The sequence below is a fragment of the Ovis aries genome, chromosome 5 (assembly GCF_016772045.2).
Source record: "Ovis aries strain OAR_USU_Benz2616 breed Rambouillet chromosome 5, ARS-UI_Ramb_v3.0, whole genome shotgun sequence".
Classification (NCBI taxonomy): domain Eukaryota; kingdom Metazoa; phylum Chordata; class Mammalia; order Artiodactyla; family Bovidae; genus Ovis; species Ovis aries.
Window position 1 is genome coordinate 59,336,832 of NC_056058.1, and position 21,674 is coordinate 59,358,505.

At 52.8% G+C, this 21,674-nt stretch overlaps 1 protein-coding gene across 2 annotated transcripts in view; it reads right to left on the reverse strand.

Moving 5' to 3' along the window:
• Positions 1-321: 321 nt before the first annotated feature.
• The window catches only part of CAMK2A (calcium/calmodulin dependent protein kinase II alpha), a 65,500-nt gene continuing 44,147 nt past the window's right edge, over positions 322-21,674 (reverse strand). The window contains exons 14-19 of one of the 2 annotated variants that reach the window (XM_004008972.5): positions 18,195-18,227; positions 17,159-17,207; positions 10,463-10,538; positions 7,794-7,888; positions 3,738-3,966; positions 322-3,472 (exon numbers count right to left, since the gene is read on the reverse strand). In XM_004008972.5, coding sequence (XP_004009021.1) covers positions 3,469-3,472; positions 3,738-3,966; positions 7,794-7,888; positions 10,463-10,538; positions 17,159-17,207; positions 18,195-18,227 — 486 coding nt within the window. In that variant the 3' untranslated portion in view covers positions 322-3,468. The remainder of the gene's footprint in view (positions 3,473-3,737; positions 3,967-7,793; positions 7,889-10,462; positions 10,539-17,158; positions 17,208-18,194; positions 18,228-21,674) is intronic. The other variant, XM_004008973.5, reaches the window with a different exon arrangement.

Sequence of the window (21,674 nt, forward strand, 5' to 3'; positions counted from 1 at the left end):
ATAATTCCTTCATTGTACAAGGGACCCAAGGTCTGGAGGAGAAGAGCCTTGCCCCAGGTCCCTAAGAGAGACTTTCTGTTGGTCATTGGTGGCAACTCATTGCTCTTGTTAAGGGCACCCCAGCCCCATCCCTGGCTCTAAGGCTAGGACACACAGGCCCAGGCATAATCCCATAGTGATTGGCTCAACCTTGAGCTTGTGACCAAGTTAGTCCAATCAGAATAAAGACCTGGGTCTTTATTTTGCAACCAAGAGGAACTAGAACAGGAAACAGACATACTCCCCCAGTGCTCTGCTTAACCAAGACAGAGAGACAGCAAGTGCACAGAAGTTGGTAGCTATTTATTGCACTGAAAACACCAAGAATAAAACAGACACCCCTTCTTCCCCCCAACCCCACAATAGCAGAAAGTTTGAGCAGTGGTCATTCAAGTTCACAGCCACATATTTTAAAAAAGAACTGAAACAAACCCCCAAACAAATAGTAACAAAGATACCAGCACGGGGAGTCTGGCAAATACATCCCCTAAAGGGTCTCCCCTTGAAGGGAGACAGGAGCCCAGGGGTCAGGATCAGCGCTTGCTGGGCGCACACACAGGAGAATGCTTTCCCGTGGGTGTGTTTGCATGCCGGAGCCTAGGACTTGTCTTAGGTCTGGATTTTTTTGCATCTACAGGATGTTTGACTGTCTGGTGGTATTGGGCTCTGGGCCACTTTGTCTGCCAGTCTCCCTGCCTGCTGTCTCAGGATCACGCCATGCCCTGTGGTCCACACCAGCTGGCTGCACACCCACAGGCGTGGCCTTCGCAGTGGAGCCATCTCAATGTGGGGCAGGGACCAGCCTCCACTTCTCCGGCATCCAGAGAGGGGTACAGTGGACAGGAGGCGTGTCAGCAGATAAAAGGCAGGATGCTGGTGTCCTCCAGCTCAGCTCCCTCTGGTGGGGAACCGAGGGGTGAGCAGGGAAAGGACTTTCCCAAGGTCACACAGCAAGTCTGGTCAGAGCTGGGAATGAAATCCTAATAACCCCCCAAACGTGGCTCTTTCCCCCGCAGTCCTCCGCTGATAAGCAGAAGACAGGCACAAAGATGGGGCTGAGGGGCAGCTGGGGAGAGCAGGGGGACTGGCAGGCCCAGAAAAGGACAGGAATCCAGCCAGTGACTCACCCTGTCGATTCTCATGGGTGTATTCAGGGTTCAGTCTTCACCCCAGTGTTCTGTCTGATCCCCCATCAGCCCTGTAACATAGGCTGGGCAGCAATATTAACCCTTTTAACAGAGGGAGAAACTGAGGCTGAAAAAAGGACCAGACTTTGCCTTGGTAATGGCAGCAATCCGTCACCTTTGGCTTGGGGATGGCTGTGGGAGCTGGCAGCTTGCAAGGGAGGCAGACAGTTTTGCTGCTGGGACACTGGGATCACTGGGCCTTACTGGGAAGCCCTCTGGACCTGGGACAGACCAAGTGCCTGCCCTGGGCCTCGGCAGCAGGGTCTCTGCCAAGGAGAAAGGCCAGTGATCAACCAGTTTGGAGACCAGGAGGGCTGGGTAGCCTCTCTCCTGACCTGCGCCCCCTGCCCAGCCTGCCTCACCTGTCTCGGGGGCAAGAGTGCAAGAGAATGGGCCCAGCAGACAGCTCATGATCAGGGAAAACTCAGGAAATACTGGGTCACATCCCATTAGTCCTGCTCCACTCAACACCCAGCATACCCCAGAGGTTTGGAGGGATCAGAGAGATTCCTCCAGATCTTTGGAGATGTGGCTCTTCCTCCCCTAAAATCCTCCAGAGGGGACAGTATCTCATGCTGGCAAAACACGGCCACACAGAGGCCAAAAGCACAGAGAGGCAGCAACATAATTCCGAGTCGGACACTGAGAATACAACCTCTATTTCTTTTTTTGTCCAAAACATGTAGATTGGTTTTGCTGAGTGTTATTTCTTCTTCTTTTTTTTTTTTTATTTCAACATACTTACTGCATATAAAGTCATGCAAAGAAAACAGTGCAGACAGTAGATCCAGGTGGACGTGCCAAGGCATTCCACATCAGAGTCAATCCCAAGGGAAGAGGGAAAGAGAAAGGAAAAGAGAGATGCAAACCACAGCCGCAGCAGGAGGTGTGAAGAGGAGAACTCCCAGTGTTCTTTTTGGACCCGCATGAAGACACATGCTCGTGAACCCCCCAGAGATGGATGGGGGTGGCGCTGAGGGTGGTGCACAGATGTAATGAAATCCTGGGCAGCATGGTAGAAAGGATCTCAGTTTGGGAGGCAAGCAAGATAAAGTCCAGATACTGCCACCCTGACAACCTCCCCCACTCTCTCTGCCCAGATTTGCTATTTCTTTATCAGCACTAACATCTGATGCTTCTCCAGTCCCCAAGGGAACCTGGGGACTGAAATGTCAGAGATCCTTCCCTGTCAGGCTGAGTCCACCTCAGTCCCAAATAACCCACAAGTGACAAAGTCCATCTCAGAGATGACAAAAAAAAAAAAAAAAAAAAAAAAGACCTAGAACAGGAAAAGAAAAACTACCCCTCAGCCCTCTTCCCACCTCCATTCCCAACCCAAACCTTCTCACAATAATTTGAGAGGTCTAGTTATTACATAAATATCCATTAACGCGAAATCCACTTACGAAACACACAGAAGTTTGGCTATAAAAAGGCATGCGGTCCGAGTAGAAGCGATACCTAATGGTTGTTTTCTTTTGCCCTCGAAAAGCAATCAGATTCTCCCCTTCGGATATGATGAAGCTGGAATTCTCTAGGCCGGATGGATGGGTGGAATGGGCAGCTAGTGTTGGAAGTAAACATCGGCAGAAGGAAGAAAGGAAGAAGTGGGGGCACCCTGAGAGGATCGAGCCCCCCACACTGAGGGAGGAGGGTCGAGAACAAGAGGGCAGGACAGGATGGGAGAAGAGTTAGGACGGAGGTCTGAGGCAGCAGGCTCCTGACATCTTGCTCCTCTTTTGCCCTCCCCCACGGGGGAGGTTGGTGCAGGGGGCTGGCTGTTCTGCCCTTCCCCAAGGACCCAGAAGAGGGGAGATCAGGGAGGGGATTCTGGCGGATGCCACCTTCCTCCCGGCTCTGCCCCTCCTCCCCAGCCCCTGGGTGAACACACAGCTGGGACCTTGGCCTCTGGCCAAGGCAAGACCAGGCCAATGACAGCTGGGAGGGGAGTCCTCGGGGCCAGCACCCAGGGCACCTGGGCCTAAGGAAGCCTGACCCTGGCAGGGGACAGAGAGCAAGAGTGACAGGTGGAGACGGGGAGATGTGGCCATTTGCTCTGAAGTCGTGATGGCTTTGCGAGTGGACAGGTTTTCTTGACACAGGTATAAAGGTGATGGTGATAGTGGCGGTGGTGGGATGATGCAGTTGGGGGAATTCCAGCAAAATCCAAGTGGGAGAACCAGCAGCCACATTCCACGACAAAGAGTGGATCTCTGCGGTACAGCGCCTTCAGCCTGGTCCTTCAGCTGCAAGACACGGTTGACACAGTGGGTAACGTGGGTGCTTCTCAGGGCACCATGCCCACCTCCTTGGATGGAGTTCAAGTTGCCTCCCGTGGGTCCCACCCGCAGCTCTTCCCCCCACCCCCTGGGACCCACAGGCCTGGTCTCCTCCCAGTGGTCTTCCCACCTCTGGCTCAGGGCCCGTCCAGCAGCCAGGTTCCCCAGCGTGTACCACCTCCAGATCGACACCACCCCGTTCATTTAGATCGTCAGAAGGAGGGGCTCTTACTGCGGCAGGACGGAAGGCGCCCCGGATCTGTGGAAGTGGACGATCTGCCATTTGCCATCCCGGCGGTGCCAGACGCGAGTCTCTTCCGACTGGGCCGTGCGGGGGATGCCGCCGGCGTCCAGGTACTGCGTGATGCGGATGTAGGCGATGCAGGCCGACTCGTCACCCATCAGGTGGATGTGGGGGTTCAGGATGGTGGTGTGCACAGGCTTGCTGTTCCGGGACCACACTGCAGGCGGGGACGGGAGGGGGCGGAGGAGTTGCACCTGGGGGCCTCCGGTTCTCTTCCTTCCCTCCCCCACTTCTCAGCAACCGCTTCAGCAGAGCACCTCTGCCTGCCTCATTTCCAGAGGAGCGGGTCTCTGCGACAGGGCTCAGCTACCTGGGAGTCAGGGCACAGCTTGTAGATGACTAGATCAGACCCCAGGGGAGATACAGTGGACTTCAAGACAAGGTGAATTCTTCAAACGCAGGGGAACGGAATTGAGAATCATGGTATCTCAGACATAACAGGTGAACGTAGTGTCAGGTGAGCTTAGACCAGAGTCTCAACCCAGATCCCTACAGAGAGCAGGAGAGTACACAAACGAGGGGCTGAACTGGCCATGAGATGCTAGATGGCTACAGACCCTGTGTCTCGGGGTGAGGGGCCAGTAGGGAGTGGTGGAGACAGTGGCGAACAGGGCACCGTGTCCCTTCTGAGGAGGCGCCCTGTGGGCAGCCTCCTTGGCGTTTGCTATGTAAGTGGGACTCATGTTGCCACACCTCATTTTTCAAGAGAATCTAGAAATCTGGATTTCTATGTCAATGCCTCAGTTTTAATGATGGCTTTCAAATTTAAAACATCACGCAGACTGTATGAAACATGTGTAGTCAGACACACCTTATGGGCACCTCATTAGCCACCTCTATTCTCAACGTATAGAATTATGGAAACTTGAAGAACATTAAAACTGTAGAATCTTGGCATTGTAGGGATGGTACTGGTGGCCATGGGATGTGGTCGTGGAGCTTTCCAGAGTTAGGGGGAAAGGCACAGCTCTTATAATCATGACAGAACTGACAAAACCAGCCCTCTCTGTGTAATATGTGAGCCACAATTATTACTATCATCATCATCACCAGCTTGGTTTTAGGAACTCTCAATTTTTCTCAGCAAGACAGAAAACAAAACACAGGAAGACAGTCACCTCGGGAGGGGCTGGACAGGGGTCACTAGGATCTTGGGCTTCAGTGGAACCCTCACAGCTTCCCTCAGTGTAGCCCAAAGGTGCCCAAATCCCACAGGAGAGCTCATGCAAAATATAGATTGCCCAGCCCCGCCTTTGGAGATGCCAGTTCAGGAATCTGTCATGTTAAAAAAGCTCCCTCCCCTCTCCCATCCTTTGATTCTGATGCCCAGCCAGGTTTGTGAGCCACTGATTTCCTGAAAAATGTAAAAAAAAATTTTTCTTTTCACAACTTCAGAAAGCATCCAATAATATCTGCACCTAAATATGATCCTCACATTATACCCAAGTTTTAGATAAATGACCCCAAATCACCGAGTCTTGGATATGTAGACTAAGAGGCTTTTATAATCCTGGGCTCTTGTATAGCAAGAGTGAAGAGCTTTTGCATATAAGCTTTGGAATGACCTCAGAGATCAGAGGTCACCCTTTGGCCCTCCCACAAAATGCAAGGAGGCCTCTGTGAGCATCCGCAACAGCATTCAGGGCTGGAGGCTCTCAACACTGTTTAGTTCAATGCATCCATTTAGCAGATCTGGAAACTGAGGTCCAGAGAAGCAACTGGACTTGTCCGAAGCTGGGCCAGTCTCTGAAAGAAATGCAGTAGAACCTAAAGAAGTCAGTCTCTATGTGGGACTGAATTAGGACAATCTAAAACAATCCCCAAAGGGATAGAATTTAGCACCGTTGAGGGCACTGGGCCTTACTGCTGTCTGCCAGGGCTGGGGTCCTGAGAGTCATTTGTAAAGCAATGGTCACCCTAACGTGGCATCTCTTGAATGGAAACTAGGCTCCCAACATCTACCCTCATGGATAGCATGGGAGAAAGGGCCAGGTCCTCCAGCAGGAAAAAGCAGCCAGGAGGGTGAGACTTGCCCCAGGGCAGGCAGTTACCCTGTGTCTTGCTCTTTTCGATCCTTTGATGTGATCAAGTGTTCAAGCCCAGAGTCCGGGGAGCCAGTGTTATGATGGGACTCACTGCCAGAGTTTAGGTCAAGGGCTTACACAGCTTTCCGTGTCTCCTCCCCCTTTTGTGTCCCTGAGTCTTAAAAGCCAGCTCAGCCTGATCTCTGCTCTGTGGGGCTTGTGGTGTTCATTGTGGGGAACCAGCACCCCCCAGAGGACAGACCAGTAGAGAGGTGCCCCTGGTCATCAGCTAGGGAGCTCCAGGGTGGGCGGGACTGACTGTAGGGTCCAGCCACCTCTCTTCACACTCTACTTCTGTTGCTAGCCTTGGAAAAGCAATGTTTGATTTGTCAAAGAAAATGTAACTTCCTTCTTCACAGCTTTTTGGGGGTGCTCTTAAGCCCTTGTACTCTGCAAGATTCCGTTAGTCTGTGTGCAGACAGGAGAGGAATGCCCAGCTCTGGTGCCCAGGTGAGGGGATAACACAGGGAAGGGAGGAGGCACTGGAGGCAGTCGGGACCAGGTTCTGTCACCAACAATCTGGGTCCTTTGGACAAGTCGCTTCCTCTCTCTGGACCTCAGTTTCCCCTCTGTACAATGAAGAGTTGGACTAGAGCCAACTTCAGTTGCTTAAGTACTACCTTTGTTATTACCATCTACCTATACTTACTTTATGGCAACCCACTCTAGTATTCTTGCCTGGAGAATCCCATAAACAGAGGGGCCTGGTGGGCTACAGTCCATGGGGTCGCAAAAAGTCGGACATGACTGAAGCAACTTAGCATGTGCACATACTTACTTTATGAAAATATTTCCTTAAATCGATTCACTTTATTAATGTAGATACATTTATTTTAAAAGACAACTTTCTAAAACAATCATTAATGAATAACCAGTCTTACAGAATACACTTTAACTAAGCCCAATGAAAATAAAATCAAATTATATAATCCTAGCTCCATGCTCTTTCCTGCAAGGCACCTGGGCCTGAGACCGCTCTCTTTTTGATAAAGAGGTGAGTTAGAAAGTCAGTAGGTATTTAAGAGAGACTGACATTACACTGAGCCTTTCCTCTTGGCAGAGCCAGATGTACTGTTAGAAAGGGACCAACTTGCTCACTGTGTGAACCAGCGCTGTTTCAATGGGTGCCCACAAGCACCGGATCCCAGAGCGTTGCCTCAGTGCCTCCCCTCTGGGGGACCTTGGCCATGCCTCTTCTCAGGGCCTCCCTCTGGGTCCTAAGCTGCATGAGTCTAACCTGCGTGTGCATTGGTTTATCCTTGTCGGACCCAAGGCCAAGGCGAGACACAGACGCAGGCAGAAAGCGCCCTAGGTCAGGTCCAGCCTCAGCCCCCTGACAGCCCCGGGGTGCAAAGCTGCCAGGGTCTCTCCTGCAAAGAGAGGCCTGGGAAGGACAGACATGCGGACAGAGACCTAGACAGACAGGCAGGGCACAGCAGTGTGAGCTTGGTCCCCCTTTCTCCCCCGAGAGTGCATTTCCATGCCCACTCATCAGGGCACCTGCAGGACAGCAACCTACATGCCAGTTTGCAACCAGCTGGTCAGCTGGGGTGGCCACAGGCATTTAGGTGACTGTAACTTGGGGGTGTGCCCCTGGGGGGCTCCCTTATCTGTAGAAAGGGAATGAAGTTCTTCCCCAGGCTCTCCCAGGGTCATGGGCAGGCGAGGGCTGGGAGGGCTTGTCACACTGATCCAAGGTCCCCATCTGCAGCCACAGCGGTTGGACGGACCAGGCTTAGGAGAGAGAACCAAGGCGGTACCAAGCCCTGTCCACACGGGCCCTTCCTCCTCACTGGCTCCTGAGCCGCCCCGGGGGCCCTGCCCGTCACCCTGCTGTGCCATCTGGCAGGACACCGAATAGAGCAGACAACAGGCAGCCCAGAGGGAAGGGATTGCTCACGGTTTTCAAAATAGAATCGATGGAAGTCCAGGCCCTCGACCAGGTTCCCCAGGGCCTCGGGTTCGAAGGCCGTCATCCCAGGGTCACACATTTTCCTGGGGGGAGGAAGTCAGAGGAAAGATGGGCTGGGGTGGCCTCTCGGGTGCCCCCTCTAATTCCAGGGGCCTGGACCCCAGGAAGGTGAGCCTGTGAAATCAAAAGTGACAGCACCCACCTCATAGGATCAATGAGGCTGCGGAGGGGACAGGGCTGGGACAGGGACAGTGTGGACGCTGCTGACCGGCAGGTGCTACTGGGAACTGGGAAGCCTGGGTCCAAACCATGGCTCTGCTGCTTACATGTCATGAGACCACCATGCCCCCTGCCCCCTAACATCTCTGAGCAAGAGGGCCATACCAAGATGCCAGCAGGGATAACTCAGCCTGTACAAAACTCTCCAGATTACATCACACCCCCCACTTCAGGCAGCAGATCCGTCCAGAGGGGGCTTTCCTAATCTGTCTTCCTTGGGCAGGGGGACCTTTTCCTTCACTTTAAATTGGCTTCTGTTCACAGCAGGCGTCGCCCTGGAGGGGCGCATTTTGCTGCATTAAATGAAGGCATCCTATTGTTGGCAGCAGCGTCCTCTGGGAGCCGCAGCTCCCTCTTCTGTGAGATGAGGAAAATAGCCGTCCAAGAAGCGGCGCCTGGGAGGAAGGAGCCGGGGCGTGGCTGAGCAGGCCCTCTGCTGTGTTGTGTTTAGCTCAGTGCTCCCACTCACGTCTGCTTTCTGGGAGACCCTAATAGCCAGATGGAGGAAGGAAAAAACTGTCTCCCCCATCCCTAGGTCTCTGAGATCGTCTATGACACAACGTGGACCCCTGTGGCAATGACAGTGAAGCCAGGGACAGGAAGTGCCCCAGGACAGACAAAGATCCCAACCTGGGGAGGGACTGAAGATAATGGCGGGGGGCCCAGCCTCATGTGAGCCGGAGCTGTGGTGCGTGCAGGGCGCCCTGCCCTTGTTCTGCCCTAACTGCTCTGTCTTCGTGACTCCAGACAACTCGCTTCTCCACTCAGAACCTCCTGACGGATTGGCCAGTGGGGTTGTTCTCAGATCATGTGGGATTCCCAGGATCCTTCCAGATCCAGAGTCCTTTACAGTGGGGCTCTGAGCCCTGACCATCTGGAAGACTAAGCACCACCTCTCTCTCCCCAAGGAACCCCTCTGCAGGTGGTCTCTGGACCTCTGAAGGGACTCAGAAACCATCTGCTGCAGTTCCATTGTAGGGAAACAGGCTCGGTGAGACGAAGGGGCTTATCCAGGGTGACACAGAGTCAGACTCAGCACCACAGGCCCCAGAGGTCATAGCAAGGGGTCGAAACCTAGGCTACAGAGGAAGTGGTATCACAGAGGTGGAAGACTCGGGGGGTTTGGGTCAACAGGAGACACCTCTCCTTCCCTCCCTCCCTATAGCTTTGTCCCCAGAGTCACTCTCAGGCTCTCGCATCACTGACTTAATTCTTTCCAGGGCCAGATGCAAAATCTGTTCAACAGTGCATTTCCGTGTTTTTATGCAACCCTCAGGGGCACACATGCACACACACCCATGCACACCCCTTATGCACGCAGTCACAAACGTGCATGTTACACTCACGAGTACATGCAGCCTCCGTCTCACACCTGCACCTTCCAAGGTCCTTGTTTCTCCAGAGATAATCAGCAGATTGCTGGGGCTTTGTCACCCGCTGCTGCTGAAACCCTCCCACGACCAGGATGCACCTGGCCCGCCCAGCCTTTGAGAAACAAACTTCAACTCCTGGGCATACAGCAGTAACCAGGATCAGGCTGCCCAAGGAGCAAAGCCCACCCAGGTCATTCCTACTTCACCCAACAGGCAAGGGTCATTCTGCCCTTAGTTTGCAGCTTTTGTCCACCAAAAAGCATAGGTGGGGTCTTCAGACCCCGGGCCTTGTCAGCCCTGGCCAAGACGTTGAGGCCTCAGCCCAGAATCCTGGCTCTCCTGGGGGCCTCAGTGAGGTCCGCTCCCGGCCTAGACCAGCAAGGCTGAAGATGACCACCAGGGGGCGCTCCAGCCCAGTCTTTGTACACTGGTCGCTTCTCCAAGGGCTGGCCCAGGTGTGTAGCGAATGTGTCATACCATTTGTTTCATATCATGCTATTTTTGCGCACTCTGCCTTATCCCTGGATGGCTCAGAATTGCTTTTTGAGGTTCTTTTGCTCCCTGCCTGCTCACTGAAGTTTGGTTTCCTGCCTGCTCCTGCCCATCTGTGGTCAGAGGAAGTCCAGTGTAGCCCAGGCCCACATGGTCAGACTGAAGAAGGGCCTGCCTCCCTTCCCTCCTTCCCAGCTTATCTCCCGAGGAGGCCCATGTTGCATTGGAAGCCACCCCCTCTTCCCTTGGGGAAGGAAAAGAGTTTTGTTGGAATTCTTCCTAGACAACAGGTAGGAGCAGGAAGAGGAGCAGGACTGAGATATAGACAATTACTGTGAGCAAAAAACTTAATGAAAGCATAAAGTCAGAAGGCACACCAGACTGAATGAGTTCAGCCTGATTCACGGCACATGCAGTGTGAGTGAATGAGGGTCACAGACAAAGACCCCCCAGCGTTAGCCATCAGCGCCCCCGATTCAGGCAGGACATGCAGGATGCACCCAGCCGACTCACGTGTAGGACTCAAAGTCTCCATTGCTTATGGCTTCAATCAGCTGCTCTGTCACTTTTATGATCTCTTGTTTCCGCACTGGAAGGCAGGAGGGGACACAGAGAGATAATAGTGATCGTGACGGAGGTGTGGCGCCAACCACCGGGTCCTGAGCCCTCGCCACACACCAGCCCCGTCCTGAGGGCCTCACATTGTCTCACCTGTCCTCATGCTGCCCCTGGGTGTCATCACTCCCGGTTCGTGGAAGAAGAAACTGAGGCTCAGAAAGGTGGCAGGGTGTGAAAGTCCCCTCGACCACAAAGGGCAGAGCCTGTGTCTTAGTTGGCAGCCTCTGCTTCCAGACAGCGAGCATGGTTCTGGCTCTAGGTCTGATTTGAACCCAAGTCTTGACTCCAAAATACACCTTTTCCATCACCTTGTTTTGCCACCTGAATCCAAGCAAGGTTACCTGTGACGATCACCACCAGCAGCCAAAAACCAGAGGTTCCCCTGTGGTCCAAACCGGGGGCACTAAGGAAGGGCTTAGGGCTTATTTATCCCTTGGATCTGGGTGAGTTTTTATTCCATTTGCATACCTACAAGATTCAGGCATGAGCTTTCCAGAACTTTCCAGGCATAATGAATCCCAGTTACTGACACCTGGCCTCCCCTGTCTGCCACTGAAACACCACAAACAGCTGCTGTCTTTCCGGTAGAGGAGTAGATATCAGTTTTCTTATTAGGTGTGTGACGTTCTGTGCCCTAGCTTTCCCATCTGTAAAATGGGGATGCTATCACCTCTTATACACTCAGTGCTGAACAAGCAGTGTAAAGAACCCAGGCTTCAGTATCAGCTAGCCTTCATCTGAATCCCAGCCTGGGTCGTTATCAGCTGCTCAGCCGTGGGCCACAGGTTGTTTTCCCATCCATCATATGGAGACGATAATGCCCTCATCCCAGAGTTGTTATGACTACGGGATGAGATGCTATGCCTGAGACACTTGGATCAGAGCCTGGCGCACAGTAAGTACACACCGTAGGTCCTGCTTCCTATATCCTCCCACATGCACTGTTGTATCTGCTCCTCACACCCTGGGGGTGGGGGGAGGCAAGGCCAGTTTCCTCCTATTTGATACATGAAGAGACCAAGCCTCAGCAATGAAGGAACTGGAGTCACATGTCCCGGCTTCCAGGAGGGCTGTCCTGCCAGAAGCCTGACTCAGTTTCCCGGGTCCTCCTTCCCTTCTTCCCCAGGCTCAAGCTTGGCCTCAGACCTGGTCAGTGAGCTGGCTGCAGCCTCAGGTGAGATGGGGGACATACTGCCGGGCACTGGGCCGGGAGCGCGGGAAGGAGGCTGCTCCTGTCAGAGCCCTTGACCCGGCTGCCCCTCTCCTCACCAACTGCAGGGGCCACCCTGGCCCACCTCACACGGGGAGCTCGCCTCAGGCCCATAGGACACAGAATCACAGGGCACCCAAGCTGCAAGAACCTTGGCGACCGCAGACTCAGCCTCCTTATCCAGCTATTGGGCAAACAGAAGCCTGGTAAGAGGTGTGGCCCGCTCAAGGACACAGAACATCCCGGGTGTGCAGTCTGGCTTCCAGCGCAGGGCCTTTCCCAGAACCTGGGAGCTCCAACATGTTCCCTGTCACTTTGGGCCCATGGCCTGTCTCTTCCCCAACTCAAATATTTAATATGAGCACTGCAAAGGTTCACTGGCCCCTGGAGCAGGCCTGGCTCCACAGACATTCCTTGCAGAGCGAGGGAGCGTGCCAGAGTCAAGCCTCGGAGCTTGAAGCCTCCCAGCACAGCTTCCTATGCTGCTCACTCCCCGTTCAGAGATGAGCTCCAGCCACACTGGAGGCGACAGGTGAAATCGTCTGCTCTGGTGTCTGTGCAGCAACAAAGCCATATTCACTGTCTCCGCTCCCCCGCACCCCCCACCACGTGCCCCTCAGGGCAGGGCCTGGTGCCCAGCACAGCTCTTGGCACGTGGTGAGTGCTCAGTAGACATAACCATCATGGCAGTTACCATCTCCAGTGTCAGCCACCACAGTGAGCGACGCAGTCTTTATCTCCTGGCTCCTCTAAGAATCACCAGGACTGGGAATGAGTGTCTTAGACCAGGAGCTCTGCTGGGTGACCCTGTCTTGCCTGGTACTGAGACAGCCAGCATGAATGAATGGGTAGATAAACCAAATCAGGGTCTGGGGCTGCTGTCTTTGCCTTGTCCCCTGGAACTGCCCAATTTGCCTAGTGGCCTCTGTCCCTTGGAGCCCAACAACCCAGTTTCCTGGTCAAGCTAGAGACTGAGGATGGAGAGAAACTCACTGCTATCAGGAGACACCTCATTCCAGCCACTCCCACGTGGAATCACAGTGACCCCGCAGGGCAAATTCACAGGCTCCTGGCAGGCCCTGGGGCCTAAGCCACCCCCCTTGCTTTGTCTGCACGGCTTTACATGCCCTTCCCGCTTGACATTCCATGAGCTTCTGCTTAACACTCTGTCTCCTGTGGGCTGCTTCTCCCCAGAGCGTCAGAAAGACTAGCCAAGTGGTCAAGGGCACGGATTCTGGAGCCAGACCCTAGCTCTACTACTCAGTAACCATGTGCCCTTGGGCAAGCTATTTCCCCCTGCCTCAGTTTCCCGTATGTGTAATGGAGCTACTAATAGTACTTACCTCATAGGGTGGTTCTGAGGGTTGAGTTAAGAATATATCAACGAAAATAACTAACACACATATGGTCCTCACTCAGAACCAGCTACTGTTCCAAGCCCTTTATATCAAGTCATTTATGTAAATAATGATGCATTATGTAAAAGTGTTGAGAGCAGTGCCCGGCACTCCATAACTGAAAGCTGTGATTATCCTCAGTGGAAAGCTCTGAATTGGAAGTTCCCCCTGCGGACAGCCTCTAGCCAGGCCGGGACGCTTCCCAGCAGCCTGATATGTGATGCTTCAGTTTTGGTTGAAGCTTTGGGGCTTGCAGCCTGCCTAGGAGGCCACCACACTGCTGGAGAGCATCTTCCATTTGCACCCATATCCTTCTTTTACAGTAAAATCTTCCCCTAAAAGCTCCTTAGTCTCTGGGGCCCTGCACTGTGTACCTGATATCCCAGACTTTATGCCTTCCACCTGCCAGCCTTTTCTTCTCAGGGCTGAAAGCCTCCAGCATGTGGTTTGCAGGATCTCACTCAAGCTGTCTATCTACTCTTCTGGGGTACTTAGGCTATTAGATGCTTCTGTGAGTGTGAGCACACAGTCCTTGACGTAGCTTGAATATTGCAGAATTTCAGGCCTAGGGTAGCACTCTGTATCCCCTCCCCAATTCTGGACACTATACCTCTATTAATGCAGCCTGAGACAATGCCTAACTTGGCCTTCAGCCACGTAGGACACCAAGTTTGCCAATGGTTAAAGCCTGGCAGGCGGGAATCTCCCTCGCTTCACTCTCTGAGACCAAAGATCTGGGACTCCGATGCTCCTTAGATCTGGAGAAATTCACTCTTGCTCTGAGCCCCTCTCATGTCCTCAGCAGATCCACTGCTCTATGAAAGATTCCTCCAGCAGCTGCTCAGTAGCAACTCTGGCATTTTTAATCTTCTAGGCATTCACCCAGACAACGAAGAGTGTTCCCTCATAGCTGGGAAAGCTGAAGCCCCAGAGAGGTTAAGACACTCTCTCAAGGTCACACAGCACATGGCGGCTGAGATGAGATCAGCATTCCTGGCTGAAATTTCCCAGAATGTCTCTGCCCAGATTCGGAGGCAGCTCTTTGGAAAAGTTTTTAAGAAGCTGACCAGGAGAAGGAGGGCGGTGGGGAGGAAGCCTAGCAAAGTCCTGTGCAGCTCAGAGGGTGAGAGGCCTGTGTATTAGCCTGAGGGGCTCTGAAATATTCATGTCCCCTTCTTTGCTCAGGGGGAAATGTTCCCTGGAGGATGACATTTCTAATTAACTTTAATGTTAGGTCAGAATCCACCCTACCAGCTGCTATTCTCACTTAGTAAGAAGACTTAACAAATTAACACCAGAAAATGGTTCTCTGGAAATTTTTTCTGAGGCCTGAAGAACCTGGGGGAGGCACAGGGCTCCTCTCTCCTGCCAAACAGCAGGAGAAGCTCCTGGTTGGGCCAGCATCTTTTCCAGCAGACATGGCCCTTTACATGTATGGAAACTGAGGCAGGAAATGGGCTCCAAGTCCTACATTAATAACACTGACATGCCCTTTCTCTTCTCTGGGCTTCAGCCTCCCTCTTTTTATTTTATTTATTTATTTTTGGCCGTGCAATAGGCATGTGAGATCTTAGTTCCCCGACCAGAGATCAGATCTATGCCCCCTGCAATGGAAGTGCGGAGTCTCAACCACTGGACCACCAGGGCAACTCATTCCTCCTCTCTTTAAAAGGGACATAAATGAACTAAAATTCAAGACTTCACAAATGTTCCCATCCTGATATCTCTAAAGCAGAGGATAATGATTGTAAATGTCAGGCCTTGGGGATACAACCCAGAGCCATTACTCCAGGTGGAAAATGTCTTTAACAGGTCTGCACATTGCACATTATGTTAATAGTGCATACAAACTTTACATTCTGTTTCAAACATCTCTCTGTCTGTTTAACATATAAACATTTATCTTAAAATAATCTTTGAGTAAAACTGACGCTCCAGGAAAATGCCGTATGGCTTCCAGTCATTCAACCATAAGCTCCAGTTTGAAAGAAAAGAAATTAAGATTTATTAAACAGTGACCATATTTCAAGCACCGTGTAAGCACTTTAGACACAGCCTCTTGTTTCATCTGCACAGCAGTCCTCTGAGCCTGGTGCTATTATCGTCATCTCTTTATCATTAAGGAAACAGAGGCTCAGAAAGGTTCAGTAAGTTGCCTAAAGTCACCCAGCAAATAGACTCCCGTGAACAATCACAGGGCCTGTTTGCCTCCACAGACCGTGTCTGCTCTGAGACCAGGATTATGAGGCCACCACCAGCTCCTCAAAACACCCAGCACCTACCTCTTACCACTGGGACAGGGAGCCTCAAATACAGCAAATGTCTCAGAAACACCCTCTATTGCCCCACTACAAACCTATGGAATCAGAATCCACAAGAGAAGGGCCAGGAATATGGTTATAAATCATACTTGAGGGGCTGAGAATGCTGGCCTGATCCCAAAGAATTTTTCAAGATAATGCATTTTGAAGGCTGTCCCGAATGCCATGGTAGAAACTTGATTTGCTCTGGCACCAGGCAATGGTTGTGCAGTGACCACCCCCCACCCCACCCCACTCCCAGCTGGGAATGCCCAGAGAGGAATACACACAGGGTGGGCCTAGTCTTCCAAACATCCTGGTGGAGTTAGGAGGCAGCCTCACAGGGTTTGTTGTGTTAAAACTGCCTTAAATCAGCCTGAATGGCAATGGTGCAGAATATGTATTACATAAGAAAATGCTCTTTTCCTCATGACTGTATTCTTTTAGAAGCAAGTCGTCTAAACTCCTGAAAATATCTCGACTGGTGCCACTGTGATCTCTCCAGGTTGGTGCTGTTTTTCTAGGTCTCAGAGACTGCCCAGGCATCTCAGATACATGCCCGAGTGTGAGAACCCCCAGCCTTGCTGGGTCTCCCTATCTTGGGGCAATAAGGAGGGCCGGGTACAGGCAGAACAGCAGGACATCACTGACTCATCCAAGGACTTGGTGCAGATGTCAGCACCCCACCCTCCCTCCTCTAAGCTCCAAGCACACTTGCCACCGGGCAAGGCCTCCCCAGCCAAGGTTACAGGGCAGGCCCTGAGGTGCACTGCCTGGGTTCATATCCTAACTGTACCATTTATGAGCTCTGGGACTTTGGGCAAATTTACTCAGCCCCTCAGGTTCTGGGCTGTTGAATGGGGTTAATCACAGTACCTTCTTCCTAGGCTTGTTGTAAAGCTCAGGTGAATATCAAGCAGTTGAAACATGTCTCGCCCACAGCAAGTGCCCCATAAAAGACAGCCATTCTTATTCCTGTTGCCATCCTATTATTTCCTCTCTTACTATCAAATCCCACTTATCTGGGGTCTTGCTCCCCCTTCCATCTGAGTAGGGTGAACACTATTAGTCACTGGCTACAGTAGCCCCTGCATTTTAGGTTGATCTTTTTTTTTTTTCTGGCCATGCCAAGGGGTATGCAGAACTTCCCCAACCAGAGATCGAACCTGTGCCCCCTGCATTGGAAGCGCAGAGTGCTAACCGCTGGACCACCATCGGAGTCCTTGGGCTGGTCCTAGGCAGTGTTTCCCATATTCCAGTTTGTTGAACTTTCTACATTTCTGCTTTCCCTTTCTTTACTTTGAATTTTAAAAATCAACTCTTTTTTTTAAATTTCTAAAACACTTCCAAAGGAAAATATATACTAAATTTATGACTTGACTATGTTAATTTTTTCACATTGAATTAATTTAATACATGTTAAAGTCAACATGTATTGAAGTCAACATGTAAAGTCAACATGCCATAAGAAAAGTCCATCCAGGTACCACTAGTGGGCCAGGCACACCATACAGGGAAATGCTGCCCCACAATGTACCCAGCCTATAGGGAGCAAACTAAGGCTTTCTGTAGAGAAACAGGAGACAAAGTTGGCCTAGGGGCCCCTCCAGGCAGGAGACTGTCAGTGAAGGGGTCCCACCAGGAGGCCTGGGAGCCCTGATGCTGAAGGCAAGGCCCCTCCTACCTTTGGTGTCTTCATCCTCAATGGTGGTATTGGTGCTCTCTGAAGATTCCTGCCAAAAAGAATACGGGAGGTGGTGAGGCACACTTTCTGAGCAGAAAGAGGTGGGGTCAGCGGGGAGCTGCCCCAGCTGCCTGATGCTGCGGCCCCGTTTCCGTAAGCCTCATCGGCTCTGCCGTCCAGGTGCTGCACTGAAAAATCCCATCAGCCTTCCAAGCCTAAGGAGGGGACGGGCCCAACTCAGCAGGCGGCTGGTGGCGGGAGCGGGGTGAGAAGGAAGGGGTGGATGCACGGAGAGCCCTGGCCTTTCTGGGAGGGCTGGGTGGGGCGGTTGGGGGGGCGGCTGTCCTGAGCCCTGTCTGCTGGAGGGAGCAGAGAGGGGGTGTGGAGGGCAGAGAGGCACACAGTGGCCACAGGATGGGGAAGGAGTACACACACTGGCAGGGGAGGAAGAGAGAGACGGGGAGGCCCAGTGTGAGAGAGCCTGGGCTTTTCAGGGGGAGAAAAACCACACAACTGAGGGAGACAGCAATGGAGTCAGAAGAAGAGGGATGTGGGCCATGCCACCACAGGAACCCCTAGACAGAGGCAGGGGCTGGTGGCTCCTCTGCCACCGGCAGGCCCTGGGTTGCCTCGCAGAAGCTCAACAAGGGCCTCCACAGCTTTGGCCAAACCAAGCCTCCCAGCGGCCACAACTGGCACAAACCAAGCCCTGAGCTGAGTTCCAGAGCCAGGGTGGGGAGAAGCGAGAAGCCACGGCTGGATGTGGGATGGGGTTCAAATCAACCTTTGCTTCCAAGGGAGTTCCCAGGTCTGCTGTCAGGCTGCTGGCCTGGGCCATGGAGTTGGAGGTGTCAACAGAAACACACCAACAACACGCACACACAACACACATATTGTCACACGAGGCACACGTACCAAGCACGCCCTGAGCCCCCTCTCCCCGCCCCAGGTTCCCATTGCAGCCTGCAGGAGGGAGGCAGGAGCGAGGGTTCGAGGCCCAGGATTTACCGGCGTTTGGGAGACGGCAGACACTCACCATTAACTGAACGCTGGAACTGGACTTTCTTTTCTGGAAAAACAAGGAGAAGAGATGGGACAGGAAAAGACACAGCGTGAAAACGGCAGGGAGCAGAGGAACGAACAACAGGGGAGGGTTGGAAGGAGGATGGGCCTCGGGGTCATTCTCTGTGGTCCCTTGCCAGCCACAGTGTCGGGACAAGGTCAGGGCCACCAGCAGCAGCTGACCCGGCAGGGACAGTCCTCTCCAGCCGAGAGTTCTGGAGCGTTATGCACAGCTGCCTGGGTCTCAACAACCCAACCACCAAGCTCCAGGCCAAGCCTCTTCTGGACCAGGGCTCCCCTTATGCCAAACTGGGATGTGGAAACAAATCCTGGGTCTCAGATACTAGTTGCCTAAGGCCTCCAGAATCCAAAGCTCTTGAGGGACAAAACGTCTGGAGACCTTTTGTCTCAGCTCAGGTCTGGAGATGAGGCTCAATGTCTCCTCCTAGGCTCCCCCTGTGTCTCTGCTGAAAGGACCCCACTCCTGATTTGGTTGAGTGTCACACTCAGGAAGCTTGTCCAAAATACACATAACCAGGCCCCCTCTCAGGAGTTTGATAACTAGGTCTGCATCAGAGCCTGGGCATATTTATTTTAAATGGTGTTCCCAGGTGATTTCAAAGCAGAGACAGGGGTGGGAACCAGTCCCCTAAGTGACCTCAAAAATCCTGAGGGTCCTCCCTTCAGCCTATTCTAACTTTGCAGGGATTTGTCATGTGACCTGTGGGAATCAAGGGAAGGAAAGAGGAACATGTAACTTATCTTCTCCCTCTTTCAGTTCTAAGCTTGGAGTCTTAAAGACTCACACTCATAGGAGTTTGCAGGTCAAGACTGACACGCATCGCACAGGAGGGAAACTGGGGCTCAAGGTGGCTCAGATAGCAACTAGCAATGAAGAGGCTGGAATCCCCGATGCAGGCCCTCTGCCCTGTCTAGGTCTTCAGGTACCCACAGCCTGATGGCTCCTTATGGCTCATCCTGGAAGCACTTACATCTGAGAGGCCAGGAGGCTGCTCCCTGAGCTGCTCTGTGTGGGGATCAGCAAGGAGACTTGAGATGCCCTCTGGGTAGGCCTTTGCCAGGGAAGGCCCTGGGTATTCTCTGAGGGTCCTCGGGTCTAATTCTGGGCTTTCTGACTCCAAGATCCAGGAGCCTGAGATCCTTTCCTCTCCACCCAGGGCCTCTGCAGAGGTGGCCAGGGTGGCTCACTGGGCTTTCCCAGTGTTGGTGCTCACAGCCCCTGCTTCTGCCCCACCTGGCCTGGGTGGTGTGACTTCCGCACCCGGCAGCCAGTCCTTCCTCCCCTCCCCTCTCATCTCCTCCCCTCTCCTTTCCTCCTACTCCTGGCTGGAGCCGGGCCAGGCACAGTGCGTGTTGGACGGGACAGGCCCACACAGCTCGGCTGTCAGCAGAAACCGGAGAATGGCATAGGGGCTAGGAGGTTCCAGGTGGGACACGAGGGGGGAACACAGAGCAGAGACTGCGTCAGATTCGGACATACAGTTACAAGATGGGACATGGAGGGGTGGGGTCATGACGCACGGATGGGACACCAACAGGGGCAGTGAGTGGGGTTGAGGGGTGGGAGCGGCAGCCCCTCTTCGTGGAAGTAGTGGCCTAGTAGTGGCTGGTGGGACAGGGGGGCATTGCTTCCTGGTAATGGAAAGACTCAGTTTTCCTGAATCACAAAGATGATGATGATACTAGTAATAACCCCACACCAACCAGCATGTTAGTTTCATTTCAAAGGTGGGCTGTCACCAGAAGTAGAGTCACATCTCTTAGACCCACATGGAGAAGATGGTTCTAAGGTTGGCAAGGATAGTAGAAACGGACGATGGTCAAAATTAGCCTTGAAAAGCCCTTAAAAGCCTATAAAGTACTGTATTGTGTCATATCTTGAACCAGCCAGTTTTTCCTCCAGCGTTGGAACCAATCAGTGCTTCTTCAACTAAGCTCTGAGTGGAATCAGTGGTTTGTCTCTAGGGACTGAGCTGGAAGAGGAATGTATGTTTCCCACTTTGGCTGAGCACGTGTTGGTTACCAGAAAGCATCATGGTGTGACTCTACCAGGCCCGCCCCAGTGGGAGACCCTCACCAGCTCCCCAAAAACAGCTCTTCTTTTGCACAGATGACAGAACTGATGACCCAGAGCCCCAGGGGAGGGAACAGTGGGGCCCAGGCTCAAAACCCTGGCTTCTTGACTTGAGGTCCGGTTTCAGTCAAAGTAAAAACATGAATGGACCTCCCAGAACAACATCTTGTAAGCCAGCTCCTGGGCCAAGCCCCTTGGGTCACTCTCATCTTCCTGATAGACGTTCCCCCTCCTTCATCCCAAGCAGTGGGAGGAGGCTGAGCTGCAGAGAAAGGGTCGGGCCAGGAACAACCTTTGTGTGTCTCTTGTTCCACACCCAGGCCACCCTGAAGAGTCACCCGGGGTCTGTCCTGCTCTACAGGGAGCAGAGGCGCGCTCTTCAGCGGTGCCCGCTGGAAGGTCCTGCAGTGGCCAGCCAGAGCCCTGCCATGCTATAGGATGTCCTTGCCCTCAGACAGCCTCTGCCTCCTGGCCACGACCGGAGAGGAGCCAGACTGGAGCTCCATTCCACGACCTGGCCTGAGGGAGGCCCTGACCAAGACTTTGCCAGAGTCATACCCGAGTACCAAGCAGACCTCGGCAGCCCTGTCTGGGCCCCTCCTCCCCCTCCTCCTACATGGGCCTCAGCCTCATATCCCCCAGATAGGATTTTTTCCATGGCACCCAGCGCCCCCAGTGTCTACACACGAGGGCCAGATTGAGCCCCAGCTGCTCCATGCCTGTCCCCCCCACACTGCACAGCCCTCAATCACCCTTTCAAATCAGAAGGGGAGGGGGTGACTCATGGGTAACCCCAGCAAGTAAGCCAAACTCAATCCTGGATTCCATTACAGCATCTGGGACGGATGCGTGTCAACTTTGCAAATTAGGCTGGCTTTAGATCTGTGGTTTCCAAATATTTTTTTGAGCAAACTTCAGAAGAAATCTTACCCAAAAATCCAACACATAGAGCAGAAAAGATAATACCATTGACTAGCCTCTCATGCGTGGGTCTCACACGCCAGGACTGTGCTAAGTCCTCAAAACACAGTATCTCAGTACATCCTCACAAACAGCTCTGGGAGGTGGGAGAGCCTTTCTACCCGTTGCTTGAACAAAGAAAGACAGACTCAAGAGATTCAAATAATGGGCCATAAGCTCACCCAGGCTCTCTCAACCACTGTGATGGCTGGTCCATGGAGCTGTTCTGGCTGAAGTAGGTGACCAAGGCCCAGCCCTCTCTGCTCAGTCTCCCACTGTTTAGTCCCTCCCCAGCTGCTGCCAGAGGTGCCTCCCAAGAAGCTTTGGGCTCCAAGGAGTTTCATTTGAAAATCATGGGCTTTGACTGATAACCAAATAATTACATATTCCTCCAGCACC